This window comes from Esox lucius, chromosome 8, assembly GCF_011004845.1.
Source record: "Esox lucius isolate fEsoLuc1 chromosome 8, fEsoLuc1.pri, whole genome shotgun sequence".
NCBI lineage: Eukaryota > Metazoa > Chordata > Actinopteri > Esociformes > Esocidae > Esox > Esox lucius.
Window position 1 is genome coordinate 9,997,050 of NC_047576.1, and position 22,279 is coordinate 10,019,328.

Consider the following 22,279-nt stretch of genomic DNA (forward strand, 5'->3'; position numbering starts at 1 on the left):
GATTGGCCAATAAAAAGAAAACATTTAGATGGGAAAAAGAACACAGACACTGGACAAAGGAAGATTGGTAAAAAGGCCAGCTTTGGGATGCTGACCTTCTAGGCAGATTTTGTCCTCTGTCCAGTGTCTGTGTTATTTTGCCTTAGTCTTTTCCTTTTATTGGCCTGTCTGATATATGCTTTTTTCTTTGCAACTCTGCCTAGGAGGCCAGCAACCCGGACTCAGCTCCTGTCAGCAATTCACCTATTTACTGACAGGAACTTTTAGATGAACAAGTTATGTTCAAGGCATCAAACACAACCGAACATGCTTGCAAATGAACACACCTCTCCACAATTTGTGGTGAGGACTTGAATGTAGAAATGAAGTTTTGGGCCAACACGCCCTCAAGTGTTCCCTGCCAAGCGGCCGAGGTGTCTCGGGTCAATTTGTGGCTTGTATCATGGGCTTTAATGGCCGGAGTAAAGTGGTCGTAAGTTCTGCAATCGCTGTACTCTGTCACGGCCTTTAGCATTTTGTCTTCTTGAATCGTTAGTTGCTAGCTGCCAGTTCTGAGCCAATCAAGTACTAGAATGGCCAATATAAATTCATGATCTTACTTACTACAACACATCATTACACCAGTCCTGATTACCTTCAGGATAACGTAAAGACTAACATAATATATATTAAGTATCAAGTCCATTCTTGGCAGTATACATGGAATCTATGGAGAAACTCATTTTGTGTTTCACCAGAATCTAACACTGGCCCAAAATGAATCCTGCCCTCTGAAGGGGTGAAAAGTTATATTTTAATGATTTTTTTTTTTATCAGTAGACTGCAAAAGTTACCACAACACAGAAAACAACCCAACAAATTCACTCAGTTTTACATTTAAGTTATATAGTAGACATTGCATGCAATAAGATCCATAGAAGTTAGTAGGTCAATCTTTGAGACTCACGTGCTGAAACATTTCACAAGTGTGTTCTCATCAGCATGGATGAAACCGCCCATCAGTTTCAATAACCTCTTGTATTTCATGTGTGTGTGTGTGTGTGTCAGTCCCTTTGGGCGTGGTGCCATGAAAGTAACCTTCCTTCCTCATATCATCTATAGAGAAAACATCTGTGCCATCTGCCCAGACTGGGGATGGCCCTCCACACACAGCATCATCATCAGTAGCACCTCTGCATCAGTAAGTGATCTCACATCTATTTTACAAGTGACTTCTGATTGAAATCTAAATTACATAGAATTTCTGTTAATTTGTTATGAATTCAAATCATTCTGTACAATTAGTGATTTTGGGTTGGGATTGGAGAGCCAGCTGTATAATTACGTTGCTTGTGTAGCAGTATGCCAGCACCAGGAATTTATGGCCATGTTCAAGCTTTTTGTTCAAATACTGCACCGTTCTAAACAATTGAGCGAAAAGGACCCATTTAGGAATTCTATAGGAGGGCTTCGCAATATAAATCCGAGAAATAACAAACATTACAAATCTAATGTCTGTTTTCTCACTCCAGAGAGGAAAAGAGTAGATGCTTTGTAATATTGCTGCAGTTTTTCAATTATCACAATTTTAAAAACTGCAATTTTCAATTAGGAATTTGTAAATTGCAGTTTTTAAATTTTAAAGGAACTGCTTTCACGTGCACGTTTAAATACCCATCGTAGAACAGCTGGCAGTTCCTCCCAACCATGGCAACAGCAGCAGAGATATTTAAAAGGCTCCGACTGCTGAATGTTATGATAAGAACCGATGTTGGGTCAACAATTATCAACTGATGTTGGGTCAACAATTATCAACTGATGTTGAGTCGACAATTATCAGCCGATGTTGGGACAACTTATTACGTTTTTGCACAATTCCTGCACAAAAAAAGCTTTTCAAAATAAATAAATAATCAAATATTCCATTGAAACATGCTATTCTCATCACATGCAGCATAAAAAAACCATCCAATTATACATTATTATTATAAGTATTATTCTAAGTTATCGGGCAAATTTTCATTTCCAACATCTTGGTGTTTTTACTAGGTGGGTTTTGAGACATCAGAGATCCAGTGGAGAAGAGAGTGTATTAGCCTGAGTCTGAGCCCTTGGTCAACTACAGGAATTCTACATTCTGCATATCTGCGTCCTGCCTAGTCCAACCCAAACAAACCCATCACAAGCCAGCCATGAAAGACTCCCCGAGCTCCTCGACCTCCTCGATCTCCTGCCCTTACCTGTACCTGTGGAGCAACAGCGCCAACAACAGCAGTGGAGGCAACGTGATCCTGGAGCATTACAACCACACCGGGCGTCTGCAGCACCGCCTTCCCCAGCAGGGTGGCCTGAGCCTGGGTGTGGCCCTCTCCCTCTTCATCAGCGTTCTCATCATCCTGGAGAACCTGCTGGTCCTGACGGCCGTGCTCTCCCGCATTCGCCACAGCCGCCGCTGGGTCTACGTGTGCATAGCCAACATCACCCTGAGTGACCTGCTGGCCGGTGCGGCCTACGTGGTCAACATCTGCATGTCGGGCGGTCAGACCTTCAGGCTAAGCCCTGCCCTGTGGCTGTTCAGGGAAGGCGTGCTGTTCGTGGCCCTGGCGGCCTCTATCTTCAGCCTGCTGCTGATCGCCGTGGAACGCTACACCACCATGATGGCGCCGCTGCACCAGAAGTCAGCTGGGAAGATGTGTCGCATCTACGGCCTGGTGGTGCTGTGCTGGGTCCTGGCCTTCGCCATCGGCTTCCTCCCCCTGCTGGGCTGGAATTGCATGTGCAGGCTGGAGAGCTGCTCTACCCTGCTGCCGCTCTATTCCAAGAGCTACATCCTCTTCTCCCTTTTCATCTTCTCCATCATCCTGCTGGCCATCGGCGTGCTCTACGGCGCCATCTACTGTCACGTGCGCTGCAGTGCCGAAGTGGGCTCCCTGCGCAGCCGCAAGCGCTCCCTGGGGCTCCTCAAGACCGTCATCTCAATTGTGGGCGTGTTCATCATGTGCTGGGGGCCTCTGTTCGCCCTGCTGCTCGTGGACTTCTTCTGCGTATCGCGGCAGTGCGCGCCACTCTTCAGCGCCGACTGGGTCATCGCGCTGGCCGTGCTCAACTCGGCCCTGAACCCAGTCATCTACGCGCTGGGCAGCACGGAGCTGAGGAAGGCCATCGCGGGGCTGCTGTGCTGCTGCTGCCTCTGGGCCGGCCTCTGTCGCCCGGACGCCTTCGTGTCCAAGGAGACCAGCAGCACGGGGAGCAGCCGGCACAGCAGCCTGAGGAACAGCTTCAACAAGGTCCGGAGTGTCAGTCTCAGCCCACCTCCTGCCCCCAAGGGCCCCAAGAGGAGCCGACGTCTGAGCTCTACCACCACCTGCCTGTCCATTTCCAGCAGTTAGACCACAACAGGCTGCCTGGGGGTGGGGTGGGGTTGCATAAGAGAGAGCGCTCTCTCTGCTCTCTCTCTCTCTCTTTGGCTCTCTCGCTCTATCTGTGTGTGTGAACACAGAATGCCGTTTCTCAATTATCTAGCTCCACCCAAATGAGTACAGCAATGACACAGGGCTAACGGTCCTCTGCTGTTTTGTTTTTTTACCATTTTGCACTGTCATCATGCCGGGATGAGTGATCTGTATTTTGTTATATATTACAAAAATAAGTGAAACGAATGTATGGAAGTTTTGGTATTAGAAACATATCTTATATTGCCAATATTGTTTTCCTTGAAAGAGGTCGATGTATTATGCACGTTTTTAGTGCTTTTCTACTATTCTTGTATGCCACTCCATTCCAAAAAAATGTATGTGTATATTTGTATTTTTGAAGTTATATTTTGTTTACATACATTTCTGTACATTTAGGCCGGACATCTATATAGTCACTTTGTCAAGCTGATTTCAAATGGGATTTATAAAATAAATTTGATTGATAAAGAACAATGAATTAATTTCTTCTCTTTCTAATATGTGTTATAATGTAGCAATAAACATGTAGGGCAAAAACAAGAATGAAAATGATGACCATTTAAATTTTACTTCTTTTAGAACAATAATTTATTTTCATAAACCAAAGGATACACTGAAAGCAGTGAGGAGTTAACACGTAATTAACAACAATATAGACTAAAGCATAATGAAAAGGTGGACACCCCGGAATATCACACCTTTTCCCCCAGCCCTGTTTAACCCCCTTCCCCACAAAATCAGTTCAGCCCTCCTAGTGGCCCCCTTCGTAGCTTCCCAAACCACCCATCTAGACGCTTGTGGATAGCCTCATCTGTAAAGGCCAAATGAACAGTTTGTCATGCGTCACTGAGTGCAGAAAAAAGGCATTCAAATTTATTTGATATTATAATAACAGTTTTTTTTCCTATACAATAAACACAAAAACGGCATTCTACAATTATAAAAATATTTACTGAGTTAGGAATGAAGAAACCAGTGGCTGGCATTGTGCTGAGTGTGCATGGATATTTTCAGACACAAGGAACTGCACAGATCCCTGAGACATGGGGCTGTGCCTTATCATGCTGAAACATCTTGTGATGGTGGCGGAAGAAGACAGTTGTGGAGGTCCTGGCCTGATATGGTTACACCTAGTCTGTGGTATTGAGACTATTGAGTTTGATTTACTGACAAATTCTCTAAAACTTTGTTGGAGGCAACTTATGGAGAAACAAACATTAAATGTTTTGGCAACTGTTCTGGTGGCCATGTAGTTAAAGTAAAGTACAAGTCTCCCACTCTGTTATCAGAAGTAACCATAACATGAAGGTTTGATCTGGTGAAGGTAGCAAGTCTTTAAGTCAGGAACCGTACATTATAATGGACACATTGTCCGAGCATTTCGTCATTATACCCGAAGTCTCAAAAAGCTGATCCTGGCATCATTTAAGTATAGAATGCAGTTAATTGTGAGCAACCCAGTCCTAAGGATGTCCAGACTGGTTTCTTTATTATGGGATGCCATAACATGCTACTCCAGTCTCATAAATGTCAACACTTTATGTTGTGACCCAGACATTATAATGAACTCAGTCAGAGCCTAAGCAATTATGACTAATGCCTCGCAAGGTTGATTCTGTCATCGTTTAAGTACAGATGTCATCAGATTGTTTGACAAGGACGCAGGGAGGACAAGACTGGCCGCGTTACACACGTGTAATTATCTCCAGAATTATTCAGTTACATTTTTCAGCCATCCAAAACTCGACTTTTAGTCAATATCTCTAACTTTATGGGACACATTAAATGACCAAGCAACAGTGTAATTAATCCAGTGAATGTCATTTCACTATTTTGTTGGTTTGACAATCTTCACACCAGTTTGTTTCCCCAGGCTAATCTGGGTAAGCAAACAGGCTCATTCACATCAGATTAGAATATCCCACTGAGTTGAGACACTAGACAACATTGCACGCTCACAGACATGCTAAAACACCTATCTTTCATTGCATTACATGCATTCATGTAGTCAGCATGCCATCTGCAGGTTCCCTTGAAACATCTGCCAAACTGCGTTTTTTAACAAAAACATATTTTAGAGCTGCCTTTTATTGTCCCTGAGGGGCACCTGTGTAATGATCATGCTGTTCAATCAGCTTCTTGATATGCCAAACTGTTGAGTGGATGTAAACAAATTTGTGCCAAAAAATTGTGTGCAAATATCTGGGATATGTCATTTTAGCTCATAAAACGTGGGACCAACAATTTACATGTGGCGTTCATATTATTTATTTAATGAGTTCATTTCCCCGGTAAGTGAAATTCTTTCTGGTTCTCATAAGTCCTCTTTGCTGGAATTGCATTTAAATTATGCCATAAAAGTAAGAATAGACTCAAATGTTTCCTATAGTGAAGACTGGAAGGAGTCTGTATTGTCAATTGTTTCAAAGAAAATCTTCATTTTGACTTTCATGTATTCAGAAAATGCCATTTCTGAGATGACCAGCACAACACATCTTCCAGCATTATGTCCCATAGTTTTGGGGGGATAGGTGAGAAGACTGTTGTGTGATTAAAATCTTGTGTTACTTCACATTGTGGTTTCATAGGGGAAATCTTTTGTCAACCAAAAAGTAGTCGATTTGAGTTTAGAAACTGTGAATGCTGTGGGGTTTGAGATCATACATCAGACTCTGTAGATTACTGTTTTTCATGTCAGAATTCAACAAGTCATCTGAATTGAAGGCAGGAGAACAGTGCTTGGAGGATCCATCCAAGTACAGGTCTGACCAAGACAATGAAAGTCCCCTCAGTTGATCAAAAAGTTGATCAGGAGCATGACTTTTTATTAATATTATTTTCTATTTAATACAGGAACAAGGATAAAATGGATCACTCCCACCATGAATTACTGTAATTTTCATGTTCATAATTCCAGTACATTTCATATTTGCTGAGAGCAATATATTTGACTCACAAAATGTACATCCAAGTCAATTATGGGAGTCATTCTTCAGATGGGTTTCTTCAACAGAATATTGCAGTAAAAGGCACAGAATATTTAACACACTGGCTTGGTCTAATATCCTTAACCCTACTTGCACACAATGTGTTGGTGCGATACTTCATGATCTGAAAGAAAAGATCCCTGAAATTATCTGTACGCAGATGCATTCCCAGTCAGATGAAATCCATAGATTACAGTTTATGTAATTTCAGACTGAGTTTTTCACATTAACTTGTTACTCTGAAAATTATTTAAAACATTTACTGAATGTTGCATTTATATTTTTGTTCAGTGTAATAATTTTGCATCAGCAACCCACATGTACAGTCACATATACATGTACAGTCACAAAACAGAAAATTCTGCTGGAAAATGTTGCAGAATTTAAATAAGCCTCCTTAGCCTCCACTGTGCTCAAGTCAGAGAATTTATCTGCATGACATTTCTTACAGCTGATGTCTGACATTAGTATAATATAATTTTTACCATGTTTTTCCCAAAGTCTTCATATCCAGCCCTGTCTCAATGTCATAACTCAAGATGGATTTGAGAGAGAGTTAGAGAGCTTGACAAACATTATCCAAAAGCATCTGTGTCCAGCAATTGTACATTTTCCCTCTATTTCTATTATTATTTTAATCATTATTTATTTTATACTCTGTAAAAATATCGTTTAACACTTCATTTTATGTTGTTGTTTTTGCAAAGTATACCTTTGTTGAAGGCTTTACTATTGCTTTTATTCTGTTTGTGTTACAACATGAAATGGATTTGTGTTACAACATGAAATGGATTTGTGTTACAACATGAAATGGATTTATGTTACAACATGAAATGGATTTGTGTTACAACATGAAATGGATTTGTGTTACAACATGAAATGGATTTGTGTTACAACATGAAATGGATTTGTGTTACAACATGAAATGGATTTATGTTACAACATGAAATGGATTTGTGTTACAACATGAAATGGATTTGTGTTACAACATGAAATGGATTTGTGATACAACATGAAATGGATTTAATCAACGTAAAGTCTGCTACGCATGGCACAGCAGCTCTCCCTCCTTTCCAACGCTCCGGCTTGCTGGTGTGCTAACAACGCCAGCGTACTAACCAATCAACAACTGTGTATTTTGTATTTGTAAATTTTTTTAGATTTTACTTTTCAACTTTTTAACATTATTGGTGCTTTTTTGTTCATCATTGGCAAAACTTTGAATTAAATCCATTTTGATTTTATGTTATATGTTGTAAATATGGAAAGGTCCAGGGGGTAAACCCTTTTGAGAGGCACTATGTCCCCCAAATACATAGAAATGTTTAGAGCCCTCCAGATATCTTAGTTGGACAGAATTAATGCTTTACAAAGGGTTTGACTTCAGCAATTACTTGACCTTTTTTACCCAAGTCTGTCAGTGCAACATGGAGAGGCTGTCCCACAGTTTTTATCTTATTATGAGGCCGCTAACTTTCGCACAGGCATGTTTTTGTTTGCTCCTGCTTGGAATGTTGTGTGATTGATAGTGTTTTGCTTGACGTTGTGGTCTTGCCTCTTGTTGCTCTGTCGACGTCTTTTATCACTGTAATATCCTGACACACAGCACACTGTCTGCACACAGCGTATCTGGAAGCAAATTAAAGGTGATTTGTGTCCTCAGACCAAAGTCAGTCCTGCTCCCCACTGCAAGAAACCCCTTCTTTCTCCCTTCTAACCTTGATAATATCTTTGAGCAAGCGGAGAGTTATTTGGTGTTATTTTGCGTTGGGAATTCATACTGTATGGGATCAATATTTGAAGGAGCCCTTAAAATCTACCACAACTTGCCTGTTAATAGCTCTTTTAATAAAAGAGTTTCAACTGTCAAAAGGATGTTTAGCCCAATAGCACAATAGCGATTTTTACACACAAATAATGAGATCATACAAGTTTAATATTATTCAAGCCTCAATGTAATATTATTCAAGCCTCAATGCAAGTAATACCAGGTAGAAAATGTGCATACATTAGAATTAACATTGATACATTTACATAGTTTTACGTTTACATTGTTGTTATTGTTACATTATTATTGTTGTTGTTACATTTTCGTTGTTACATTGTTATTGTTGTTACATTGTTGTTGTTGTTATATTGTTCTAGCGAACAAGTGGTTCCAACTGTCAGTCCTTAACACAAATTCCTGTAATTCTATGTAGTTTTAGGGGAAAATAGTTAAAAGTCACTCATCTTGGGTTTTAGCGAATCTCCATCTTGTGCGCCTGATGAAAATAAATAACAAATTCTAGGTTTTATTAGCCCAGGGCTTAGCCATTTGTTGAATCACATTTGGCCTGTCACAGGCTGATTTGCACACCGCTGGTCCCTCCCACCCACAATGGGCCCTTTCTCTGCTCCAATTTAGGTGCAATAGGTTAATGGTGGTTGCGTGCAGATGCGACTGTTCCCTCTTTAATTACGCAGTGCTTTGCCTCCAGGTGTACAGCAGACAGCTAATGATGCACTGCCTGACATAAAGATGGGATCTTAAAACACTCCAGTACTTCACTGTCCTCCCACTCTGCTTTCCCACTCACTTTGACTTTGTGTTCGTGAAACCATCCATGTACTGAGCTACCTGAGTGACTTACACAATGGCATGTTCTCTAGACTGTACACAAGAGACAAGGACGAGATGGAAACACACCAAGGGGCGGATGTGGTCTAAGGCAACATTTGCATTTTTCTCCCTGGCTCAATTATGTGGCCATTTAATGTGGGTAAAAGGGATTTGACTGAGATTAAATGGAGGGAACAGGAGCACTGAAAACAGAGGTGTGAAGGTAATGTATGATGGTGTCTTGGAGGTCACTGATTATTGGTTCTTTTATGTGTTCCGGTAAATAATTTCATAAGCTGGCGAGCTAACAATATTAGAATTGCCTTCAATTACCTTCACAGTGGTTCAAAGTGTTATTGCATGCTAATCCATCATATGTAGACATTTGTCTCCTACAAGGCTTTGTAAATAGTAAGATTTGTGCATTCGAACACACCCAATCAATCAAAATACTTGCCCTTTCCTTTCCTTTTCATACCAGATCATTAACATCAAGCTCCTGTCAGCAGGGTGAACAAAGCACGGGAAGGGCGTAGCTGTGTATTCAACGATTGTCCACACAAAGCACTATTGGAATATTACACAATTTCTGCCATTGAATTTGTCGGTTGCAACAAGGCCATGGTGCCTTGACTTAACGATGTGGAGGACCTTAGAATCAGTGTATTCCTGCCCACTATGCTTTGAAATACTGGAAATAGTGTGAAAATACAGACAACTCTGAAAGTATTTAAATAAATAATTCATTACTCCTGGAAAGGAAGGACAGCTATGTCTCTCTGGGAAGTAGGTGTGAATATCAGCCATTTCCTTCCATCAACAACTTTTCCAGCCTAACTAATGCTGGACCGCAAAGTGCAAAAACAGCAGTGATTATCAAAAACTGATGGCCTAAAAATGGTCTGCTCAGTTACAACCAAATGCAACAGGACAATATACCCAGCGGTTGGTTTGAAATTAGTTAAGCATGCTCATAAAAGGAGAACTTAGTTATTGGCTGAGTGAGCCTATGTTCCTCTGTTCGTGTGGAGGATGATGTGTCCGAAATCGAAGGAACTTGGAGATCAGCCAGTGGGACAGCCGGGCAACATCCTAATCGCCACCGGTTACCTCAATCAGGCATTTACTTCTTTTATTTGACAGACCTGTACTTACCTTGTCTCAAGTGTTGCCATGTGTAAACATTTTTTAAATAAAATGACATAGTAAAGTCTACACATACAGTACATGCCAAGGGTTTCAGGGGCAAAAAGTGGAAAGTTTCGGGCTGTCCAAATCAATCAACCCAATCTGAATCTAACTGAGTATGCTTTTCTCATGCTGATGAAAAGACTGACAGCAGAACATCCCTAAAACAAGAAGAAACTGGGTTTTGGGCAGTGTTTGGTCAGAGTAGGAGGATTTATGAAGACAAACGTCACAAAAGGATTTTGGTGTCTGTATGACCCATGTGCCTTTATGAAGTATATATGTATAGCACTGCCCAGAATGCAAATGTTTTTGAGTTTCGAAGGAATTCAAGTTCCAGAAAAGAAATCAAAGAAATGTCTCAAACTATCTGAGAAACAAACAAGTACTGTAGGTGCCATCTTCTCGCAGGTGAGACAATACCCTTTTAATGGTTGAAACCCTCATTTATTTCTTCATTATAGGTGGCCGCTCACTAGAATTACTGCCATCCAGAAGTGTCAGGTTATTGTTTTCTGGGCCATGTATGAAATGGTTTAAATTTAAAGGACAATGGTCAGAGGACAAGCTCATAAAAATGTACCACTGTTCTTTTTCAAAAGTTTTTTCTTCATTATGATGTGTTTTTAGGGAAATTCGGTCCACAGGTCCAAGGAACCAATTTGCCTTAGGAACCCATTAAGTCTGCCATCTTGGATTTTCCACCATTTTCTAAAACACAAAAACGTTATCTTCAACTAGAGTGCTGCATCAATCTTCACACTGCACACATTATCTAGCATCTTGGGACAAGTATCTGAAGATTTGGTATTGTTGATATCTTTAACAGAATGGCTGATATGAGCCAATGAAATACCTGTGTGCGTGGTCTCAATTAAAATGCTCATTAAGGCAAGATGGTGAGGCCTACTGCAAACAAACATAGTATATGGGCTCAGGCCTATGGCAGGAAGACCTCCACAACGTTTTAAGTTAATTGGCCTGATGGTGGTGCTATAATCAACAAATGCATGGGCTCTGTTGGAGAATAAGAAATGAATGGATGTCAATGGGGAATGAATGTGAGTCTATGGAGAATGAATGGGGAGCAATGTAGAAAGAATGGGAGTCAATGGTTAAATCAATTGGGGTCTATGGAGAATGAATGTATGTTAATGAGGAATGAATGGATGTCAATGGGGAATTAATGGAGGTCAATTGGGAATGAATGGGAGTCAAAGGCAATTCAGTGGGAGTGTATGGTAAATGCACGGAAGTCAAAGAGTAATGAATTTAGGTCAATGGGGAATGAATGGGACACTGGAGAATAAATGGAGATCAATGGGGAATACATGGAGTTCAAAGGGACATCAATGGAAGTATATCGGGAATGAAGAGAAGTCAAAGGGTTATGAATGGAGAGTCTATAGGGAATGAATGGGAGTCAGGAAGGAAAGGATAGCTAGGTATGGTTTTCACAGTAATTTAATGGAATGTAAAAAAGTTATTGAAAAACCCATATCTTAAAATTTATAATGTTTTCCTGATTCTCTATGTTGTTCTCTGCATCGTGCCTACAAATCTTTCTCTCACCTCCAGCAGGGTAGTGAGAGGTCAGGGCTACACCCCTTTCATTTCCTGAGTAAAAATATTAGAAATTAAAAGACTTAGAATCATGGAAAATGTATTCAGTTCTGAGTAAAGCTCTTTCAATACTTTCCTTATTCTAATGGCTTTGTCCAAAATAACTAAATGAGAAAGATGTGGAGAGGCGTTCAATACAGTCTAGGTTCAAGCAGAACGTTTCCTTAATCACCACACTATATTGAATCCTTTTGGCAGGTTGGGCGTCTGTGAGCTGTGGAGGGACCATGACCTAACACAGTGATTTGACTGGCTTCCTGGTTGAACTTATAGTTTGAAAATAAGCCAAATGGCTTGGCTAAGCATCTCTGGGAGGAAGAACGTCAGAACTCTCCAGTGCCCGTTGGGAGTTGCTGGGATTATAAGTACGTGTAATATTTAAAAATTAAGGAGATAAGAGGTCTAAAATGACAATTGACACAGCAGACACATGTGAAAGGACATGACACGTGACAAAAACTAGATGAAATTCTTCACAATCCATTATTCACGTTTAACATCTACTCTCCTCAAGTCCAGAGCAAGAACAAAAATATAATAATGTTTGGAAATACTTGTTCCAAGACGTCCTTTTGTGCACTGCGAGCTGGGTTGTCAGCAAGGCTGTGACCTGAGGCTGGGAGAACCACCATGCAATGGCCCCCATTCCGTGGTTTTTCTTCTAGCTTGTCATTTACACGTTATGAGGTAGAGTGGACCGGGGTTTGGCTTTGTTGCACAGCTGGTACTGCTCAGCCTAAGCCAATTACCCAGCATGCACACTGCCTCAGCCAAGACCACAAGAACCTTGATTAAATAGTGGAGGGGGCAACAAAAGCGAATCAAGCCAAAATAAGCGGCCACATCAGGAAATCTGGTCAGCCTTTCAGGAGGACGATAAAAGGACTTTGACATTGCTATGGAAACTAAAATAGGAGATGTAGGGAGAGCTGTGTCTTTGGTCTAAGTAACCTGTTTAGGACGGCACTCTGGGGAGGGCCAGAAAGTGTTAGCTGTTGACTATGTGATCCCTGTGTGGATTTTACTGTGTAAATTTGCTGTCCCCTCAAAATAACACAACACACAGCCATATGTAGAGCAACAATTCTTTTTTTCAGATCCTCAGACAGTTCTTTGCCATGAGGTGCCATGTTGAACTTCTAGTGGCCAGTATGCTCCCCATTCACACCTGAGACCTTGTAACACTAATGAGTCACATGACACCGGGGAGGGAAAATAGCTAATTGGGCCCAATTTGGATATTTTCACTTAGGGGTGTACTCACTTTTGTTGCCAGTGGTTTAAACATTAATGGCTGTATTGTTGTTTTGAGGGGACAGCAAATTTACACTGCTATACAAGCTGTACACTCACTACTTTACATTGTAGCAAAGTGTCATTTCTTCAGTGTTGCATTATGAAAAGATATATTCAAATATTAGCAAAAATGTGAGGGGTGTACTCACTTTTGTGAGATACTGTATATATATATAATTTTCCAACTGTGTTCTGTGGTTGCCTTTCTCTTTGTAGATGGCTTGTGGGCACCATGGAGCAAAACAATCTGTACATTTTGAAGGATTCTTTTGTTAAGTGCAGCTAATGATCATTAACATCCCCTTTCACCAATTGGTGCCCAGCTTACCTACCTCGTTGGTTGAACAGCTTGTGGGCGTCACAGCAAAACCAAACACATTCACCTGTTCCACAGACTCCACAGATTCAAACAGGGGTACTTGTGTTTGTAGCTCCAACCATTTGACCATGCCAATCATTTACGTTATAAGTCAACCAAAAGTCACAGTTAAATATGACAATCTCCAGCGGGTTCCCCTGGCTATTTCACTTCAAATGATGTGCCAAACGGTTTGACCTGTGTGTGACTTCGGTCTCTTCCGGCACTTTTACCCCGGCAAAAGACAGCAAAAGACTTCATCCTGGCAATTCAATAGATTCTTATTGGCACACTTCTTAAAATATTTATAGTTAACAATACAAACAACAGTATTAAACCAGCTTTGGTGAAAGTAAACATACACTTTTGGTGGCCCAGAATGCACATTTTTTAACTTTCCTGAATAACCGGGCATGACAGGAGTACAGGCTAATGTTGCTACACTATGTATACCACTGTATGTAACAGACCACACATCAATGACAAAGAAGAAATACAGCCTGCCACTGTGCCTCTCTGCACTGCACACTTACAGCCTGGAATTATACTAAACTGTACTCTACTGAAAGCAATATTCATTGCATTGGGATGTTGAAGGTTAGGCCATTAATCTCCATGGCAGGTTAGTCACCTCTGGTGACGGCAATGAGCGGGTATTTGTTCCGTTAAGGTCCAGGTGGCTAAACTGGAGTAAAAAACATTCCGTTTTCTGCCTGGAGGCACCCTAGTCGGAGGTGCGAATTTGTACTGGCACCTGAGGACTTAATAAATGTCACCTCTGTCGGACCTCTGTCGGATCTTCTACAGTTGTCCATGCAGAGTCCATGTAGATGACAGGACCTTGTGATGATCCTGGATGGGGTTCTGCTCAAGCTGCAGAGACCATTCAATCTGAAATGCTTGGGGTCATATCGTGTTTTGTGTCCTATATTGTTTTTTTGTTTGTAATATTTTAAGCGAAATTCACGTGTGGTAGTACTACTGCTTTTTCGATTTTATATTTCTATTAAGTAGACAAGACAGTGTTAGAAAGGTCGGTGAAGATTGCCGGCAACAGAGTCAAAGTACTGTGGGCCAGATTACACAGTGGCGAACCGCGAGGCCCTCAGTCGCGAAAATAGATCTGACGTCATGCATACAGACAGAGAAGTTGGATGCCTGTGTATACAGAGCTCAACTTGAGACCTTTCTTTTGCAGACCTATGTAGGAGAAGCAATTATTTGAGGACGGAGTCAAATGGTCCCATGCCATGCCACGGCGGAGGCTCAGAAGCAGCACACGTACATAACAGTTGCTCATATCAATAGCAGGACCCATGTTAGAAGAAAATGCAGCTGTTTTAAAGAAACATTTGCCAAAACAGTCACTCAAATATTTCAACCACACAACTACTCACATTGTTTCAAGACCACGGACAGTAAATGCTCTCAGAGAAAAAAGTTGAGCTGCATTTGATGTTCTATCTCCAACATGCAACAATAAAAAAATACATGAAATGTCACGTACCTTGTACTTACAATTGCAATTAGTTTTTACCACATAACCAGTGATCTGAAGTAGAAAAAATATTTCACACATGACACAAATATTTTACACATTAAACAAATATTTTACACATTAAACATTGCATTTTGATTGAGATCAAAGCCGACAGTCAGGCCCTTATTATATACACACACTGCAAAAAGTTAGCCAACTAGCTAGGCACAAGTGTGAGAAAACAAGATTAGGCTCGCAAGTGGCTCTGAATTAGTGACGTATATTTAGGCCATCTAGACAGTTCCCCACTGGGATTTCAACACATGCCAGCTCATAAATAGGTGCTAGGGCTATCAGCATTGATATGTCAACCATGCTGGGTGACAAACCTGTTCTGTTTTACAAATCCTTTTTTGTAATTCTGACTTTAACAATAAGATCCAGGTGACCAATTGAAATGTGTTATGCCATGCTAGTAGATATGGTGAAGATGGATGCATGTACAGTGGTGCATAATGATCAGTGCGGGCGCTCATGCATCTTCATTTTATTACTAACGCTGTTCATTTTTACTAAGGGCCTTTTCATTTTACTAGTAATATTAGTACTTATTCTGTAGTTACGAGTAACAATATCAATTATTACTAGTAAACTTTTCATTTTACTAGTAAATGCTGATTAGATGCTAATACTTATTCTAGGACTTTGGCGCTACTAAACACTTAGGTGAACTATATGCACTGGAAACCTTAAAAAGGAAGAAATAACAAAAAGTAAACTGTAACAACATTTATATTTTATTATAGGACTTTGCGATAGCAGGATAACACAATAAAAAAAAGTGGTGACACGGAACAGCATAAAGGAGATACCTGTGACCGCAAAAGAAATGTAGCATGCCTAGGAGTTACAAAAACACAAAGTAATATTTGAATGCTTATCTCCAGACTGGTGTATTTCACTTGCTTTTATCCCCTGTGATTAAAGCAAATGAATGCAATAGCCATAGATTTTATTTAGATTTGTTTGGCACAATGCCCTTGTCACATTAGGAAACTGGAATTCCATGAGGTAATCCCTTCGAGGTTAAAAATAATAGCAAGAATATGTCATGAAGCTGCCAGTGCCATCAACAATACACAGCTCGTTGGAATGACACAAGATTTAACGTTAAGTTAATTAACCTTTTTTATCCAATGGGTAAAATTATTTTGTTGTTATAAATCAGACTTTGTCAAATACAATGTTGCCAAAGTCTGATTTATAATGTGCAACGCTATCTCAGCGGCAGGGGAGCCTGAAGTAACATAGCAGACATTCCTAATCAGCTGTAAATAAGGCTTTCTAGGGTAACATCAATTACGTGGACATTTCACTTGGATTACCTTACAATGAACTTCAGTTTCTCTTTTCGCTGTCTGACGGCTCAGGGAGATAAAGAGTGTGTTGTGTGCGTGTTAGCGGCCTTGTCAAGTCGAAGATTGCAAAACTGAAATAAACATGAATTTGGGGGAGAATGACTACATCAGTATGCAACATATTCAAGACAGCCCATCCGCGCTGGCTGCGTGCGCCCAGCCAGAGTGTTAAATCTGGTTATGAAACCTTCCTACTTGAATCCGAGATGTTCAGTCCATGCAGGCTGAAGTGCTCCAGTCTGATATTTCAGGCTTCAATGAGACACCGAGCTTCTCGTTGCGTGCTGATTGGACGGTGGGCGGAATGCACACAGCGGGCTTCACCCCTGTTCCTGCTGAACTGAGCCAGTACCCAAGAGTTCACACTGATACCAGTTCAGTAGGCACAGGGGGGCAGAGCCCCAGCCATTTAACCCCTCCAGGTCCATGTCTTCAGAAACACCCTATGGCTCTCCGCTTTGAGACCGAATGGACACCACAGAACGCGTTACAGCCAACTGGACGGAGCCGGACTTGAATTGGTTGCTCCGACTGCTCACTAAGCTATCATCAGAAGTTGTCAAAATGTCATGCGGTCGCCTTCCCAACGCACCGTAAGACAGCCTCAGCAACTGACCAGTGGATAACAGGCAGACATGCTATGTACGGCAACACACATGAAAGCAGTGGGGCATCCCTATGTAAAGAACCCAAATCAATTTAGCGCACATGTTCAGTGGCCTGACGGTTTGCATGGCAGTTTGGTATGGTACAGTACCAAACACCCACATTCCTCAGCTCAGTGCGAGTGGCGAGAAGACTGGCTCACACACCTACAGAGGCAGACAGACAGACACACACACACACACACACACACACACACACACACATGCATTCACACCATTCAGCTCTGGGTGGGTGGTGAGGTGTATTCTGACTGACTGCCTGAAGTGGAGTGGAACTGGGCATGCCTGATCCCGTCTGACATTACCTCAGCAGCATTCCTTCCTTCTTTCGCTCTTTGCCGGGATCATGTGCCGCGTCCTGCTGCCGCCTCCGTCGCCCTTTGCCTGCGCAGCCGACCACGTCAACTCACCAGCCACCTCCCTATCTCTCCTCCATTTGAGAAGCTGAGAGCCAGACAGTGCTCTTTCAGTTCCCTGCCATCCTTTGGAACGCGTCCTGCAGCACCAATTATTTCACCTCAGACACTGAACTTAGCCACTGTGAACAACACATAAGAGGGATCAATGCTCAGCAATTAGCTAAGCTCTGTGCCTTCAGCAAGTGGCTGCTCGCTACAGGATGCAAATTAGGAAAATAATGGAGACTTTCACTGGCAGTCGAAGGAATTTGGTTTCTTGTAAAGCTAAAGTTATTTTTACACTCACACTATAGTCACTGTTGTAGGCTTTTACTATAGACAGTAAAAAAAAAAAGAGAGAAACTTTAAATCTTTTAATTCCAGCACTCCTTATGCCTTATAAGCAAAGGCTGCCAAAGTAGGGTAAGTTGACTACAGGTCAGACAGAGTCTGAGAGATTCTCCTCAGTACTAAAACTGCCAGTTATTGTGGATTCCTACATATGATTATGATTGTTCCCGAAAACATGATACATTTTGTAAGTCTCTCCAGCTTTCAGATGCATTGGATACACTTCCTGGCCATTTGTAAAGGAGAATAGTTTGGATTTCAGGTTGCACTCTCATCTGCAGCTTTACAGGTAATAAAAACACTTCCCATGGGATAAACTTGTTTGTTGTTGGGGGTTTATTTGTAAGGAGCTAATACCAGGAAGTAATCTTTAAATCCCTGTGTGAGAACAACTTCTTTCTGAACCCCCTGACATTCACCTCCGTACTCAGGCCCTGTACTATTTTAGATGATCTTGTTTCCATAGAGACTATACCACAGCGGGCTGAGACAGGTGTCAGACACAAACTTACCCTGATGGGCAGAGCAGACGAACAACACCTGGAGAACATTCTGTGAAGGGGTGGAAATCCCTGGCAATGTGATTTTTGTTTATGTTTGTGCACCAAATCACGGTGCCAGGAACCCTCCCCACCAAAGCTCCGACTGGTAGTGACGGTTGCTCCACTGCCCATCGCTGGCCTTCTGTGGCGCAGCCTCCAGATTTCTCCCCAGCTGTGGTCCACCTGCGGCCTCCACAAGCTCCCTGTCGGACCCAACCTTTGGGGAGAGAAGAGAGGGGAGAAAAGCCGTCACAACTTCTAGCACCGACCTGGGAAAAAACGACCTGCTGTCTAACATGTAATGCAGATGAGATCCCAGTGCAAGACAATAGTCTGATCTCATTAATGAGAGGTGGCTTGGAGAAAGTACTTAGACATCAGGAATGACTGTGAAGACCAGTCGTGTGCCATTTGTGTCAGAAGGAAGAAGCAACAGCGGCAACAGATGTGGAGGTTTGTTGGAAAACGCAGGCACAGCTGTTCAGTCTAGCCTCATTGTTTGGAATGACTCAGAGGGAAAACATTGTTCTTGTTTGGAATGGCTGGAGCAGGGAGCCCTGTCTACTGCTACTGGACATCATTATGCCCAATAACACCAGAGCTAGAGGAAAACTAGCCACCAAACAGACGGTATGGACCGTAAGACCCATAAGGCCCAAAACATTTCAAATAAGCATAGCTGAATTTGACACAGGTAACAAATCCCAGATCACTTGAATAAAAAAATGATTTCACCCTTGGCCATGATACAGAGCAGGAGGTTCAATAACTCTCAACTTCCATGAAAGAGTGTGGGTGGAGTTTAGCAGGAACAGCAAACCACAGACAAACTTTACAAGGAATGCCGTGTTTTATTATTGTTGTTCTCCTCCAAAGGAAATTTCCAGGGCCACCTTGGTGGCGTCTTCATAATGACAGGACTGTTGAGTCATGAAGAGGCTGGGTGTGCAGTAGTGTGAGGTGGAGGCCTGTTGTTGACTGCAAACTCTGCGGAGTTGACCAGAGGGTACTGAATTATATAGAGTGGCACTAAAGAGTGATCACAAAGAGCTCATCACACACAAAACATAAACACCTAAAGCCAATTTAATCTCAAATGAGACCCTGCTAGCCGTTATATTTAGGCAACAAGGCACGATAGGGTGTGGTACGTGGCCAATATGCCACAGCTGAGGGCTGTTCTTAGGCACAATGTGGAATACCTGGATTCAGCCCTTAACCGCAATATATTGGCTATATAACACAAACCCCAATGTGCCTTGTTGCTATTATAAACCAAATGCAATTTGAACATTAGCAATTGTTTTGTCATACCCACAGTATATTGTTTTGTATACCATGGATATATAAAAAATAAATATCAAAGATTTAGAAATATTTATTGATAAAATACAGAATGTTATAAGAGAGAATAACAATGTTGGATAGACGTGTCCTTGTTGGCATAATGATTTCCACAGCTTTTGAATTTCCACAAGCTATTGATATTCGCAAGTTTGCCACTAAGGGCTTGTTCACATTATTCTATATTTTAAGAGACATATTAAAGAAGACTAGGCTATTTTCTTGTGTAAACTTGGAGATATCGATACCTTGAGACACCACCTTCAGAGGTAGCATTTTTGATAGATTCCCACAATTCTGTCGGAAATATATCAAGTTTCTATGTAGAGCTCATTCTTATCTCTCGATTTCCCTCGCGTTTGACTGCCAAAATCCCGTGTGCTATTTCTCGAACATGCCAGTGTAAATTCAAATGATATGGAAATGATGGAAACTTAAGATAAGTCTATCTGGCACTTCACTCTCTCTGTCGTAGTGTAAACAAGCTCGGTGTTATTTGCTTCCTATATATTTTCATGTTATCTTTAAAGTAATGGCATATGCCCTTGCATGTAAGGACAACACCATCTCCTGTCTTTGGTATTACATCAATACATTCTTTCTGGCATGCATAAATTGCCATCCCGTAGAAGCCAGAGAACTGTGTATCCTACTTGGCATACAGCAGTAAATTGTTATAATCCTGTATGGTGTGTTGTCCAGGTACCTTCATCAAGACACAGTGGTGCAGAAATTCCTCCTGGGAGGGAAAAATGTATCTTCTGTCTGTCTAGCCTGGTGTTAACATTTAGCCACACCCTCCCTTCTCCTCAATCATCCATAAATATGTTTGTCTAGTTTAAAGGATGTGAAAGGGCAAGTTGTGCTTCACTGCCGGTAGACAGAGAGACAGAGAGAGAGAGAGAGAGAGAGAGAGAGAAAGGGAGAAAGATGGAAAGGAGAAAAAGAGAAATGGAAAAGAGAGCTAGAGCAATGAGAGAGACAGGGTGTTGTCTTGGCCTCTTTGTGACTTGTGAGTCAGTGTGTTTGTTTGATAGGTGCGCTCTAGGAAATGCTTCTTTGCTGACAGCATTTTTGAAAGATCAATATCTACGAGGTGTTGACAGTGACATTTACTTGGCATGTCTGCCTAGACAGCTTGCATTTCAGCTTAGCTCTAGTAACACAAAGATTAGGTTAACACCAGACCACAAAACACAGGAAATGCTTAAATGCAATATATGGAATTCTAATAAAATAGAGTGGATAGAAGGATTTTGATACACAAACAGGTAAACGGCCAAGCTCATAATTAGCTTTCAATTTTAATATTCTTCCCATAACTTCCATTTCTCAACAGTGGACAACCACTACATTCAGACTAGCTTGTTAATGGTTCGGGATACACTTTGTGTCATTTTTGTCAGAGCAAAGCAGAATGAGCCAGCTCCAAATACGATTAAGAGATGTTTTTGCCTATTGTCCTCTTGGTTACAATGTTTCCCAGACATGATGGATTCACACCAAAAACACCAATCTCCCTATGTTCAACCACAGCTTCATATGGCATGTATCTGATGGTTGTGACTGCCATTGTAAGTTTAGCATCTGACCACAGCAATGCACTGTTAACGTCATTCAGCATTTCACACACTGGCGCCACAATGATTTGTCACTATGAATCCCTGCTCTCGCAGAACCGAGCAGGAGAGTATGAGCAGCTAAAGAGAGGACTCAGAGCTTTCTGCTTATTAACAAATTAGAAATTCCACAGTCCACAGCTAAGTACTGTTTTTTCCATGGTGCACTTCATTATTGACCCCACGGAGTCCTTCAATCCACACTAACAACCACTCAGAACTGAGGAATGGAGGTATTTGGGATGACAGTGAAGCTTAATTAGCTATAATTTCCTTTGTATTGTGTTTATGAAATCTGGCACAATGTAGGCTTGTTAAACCAAGTTTTTTTTACCTTCCTGGAAAAAAATATTTTCTTCAAGTTGTTTGGTGAATTTGGTAATTGTCAATCTAATAAAAACTGTAATCTTTGCTAACAACAAGCTAATAAATATTTTTATTTCCTTTTACATTACTTAAGTTTCATGATTGATGTTAATGTGTAACGTTTATATACAATTTATACACACACACACATTAAATTACTTAAAAGCTACTTGGGGATTATGCATTTAGAGAATCTGATGGCCAGGCTATTAGCTCATAGCTGTTACTGTACCTTTTAGTAATGCTAAGTGGTAAGAGACAGAGAAAGAACAAAGAAATATAAGTGAACTTCCAGTGGAGTACTTCCTGGCAACACAGACACATCAGTCTGAATGTGTTTCAGGAGCCTGATCGAATGCTTCAGTGGTTTACGCCAGAAAGATCTCAGAAGGTCACAAACTTAACGGAAACAGAAAAAACCATGTCAGCTAGTTCTGTCTGTATCTGAAGCCACGCCAACAATAACACAGCATCAATCATAGACAGACAGAACCTTCAAAAACACAGCATGTGGGAACAAGACAGGAGCTGACTGGCATGGTGCATGGATGGTGACCCATGTGATTGGGAGGCTCTGCCCCCCCTATTCCAAGCATACAATATCTTCT

General features: G+C 41.3%; 1 protein-coding gene across 1 annotated transcript; it reads left to right on the forward strand.

Annotated features, from left to right (window-relative positions):
- The first annotated feature begins 1,066 nt into the window (after positions 1–1,066).
- On the forward strand, positions 1,067–3,896 carry s1pr4 (sphingosine-1-phosphate receptor 4). The gene is made up of 2 exons (XM_010871420.3): positions 1,067–1,180; positions 2,029–3,896. Exon 2 carries the CDS (start codon positions 2,172–2,174, stop codon positions 3,366–3,368), a length of 1,197 nt encoding a protein of 398 aa, XP_010869722.1. The 5' UTR covers positions 1,067–1,180; positions 2,029–2,171; the 3' UTR covers positions 3,369–3,896.
- The last annotated feature ends 18,383 nt before the right edge of the window (positions 3,897–22,279 follow it).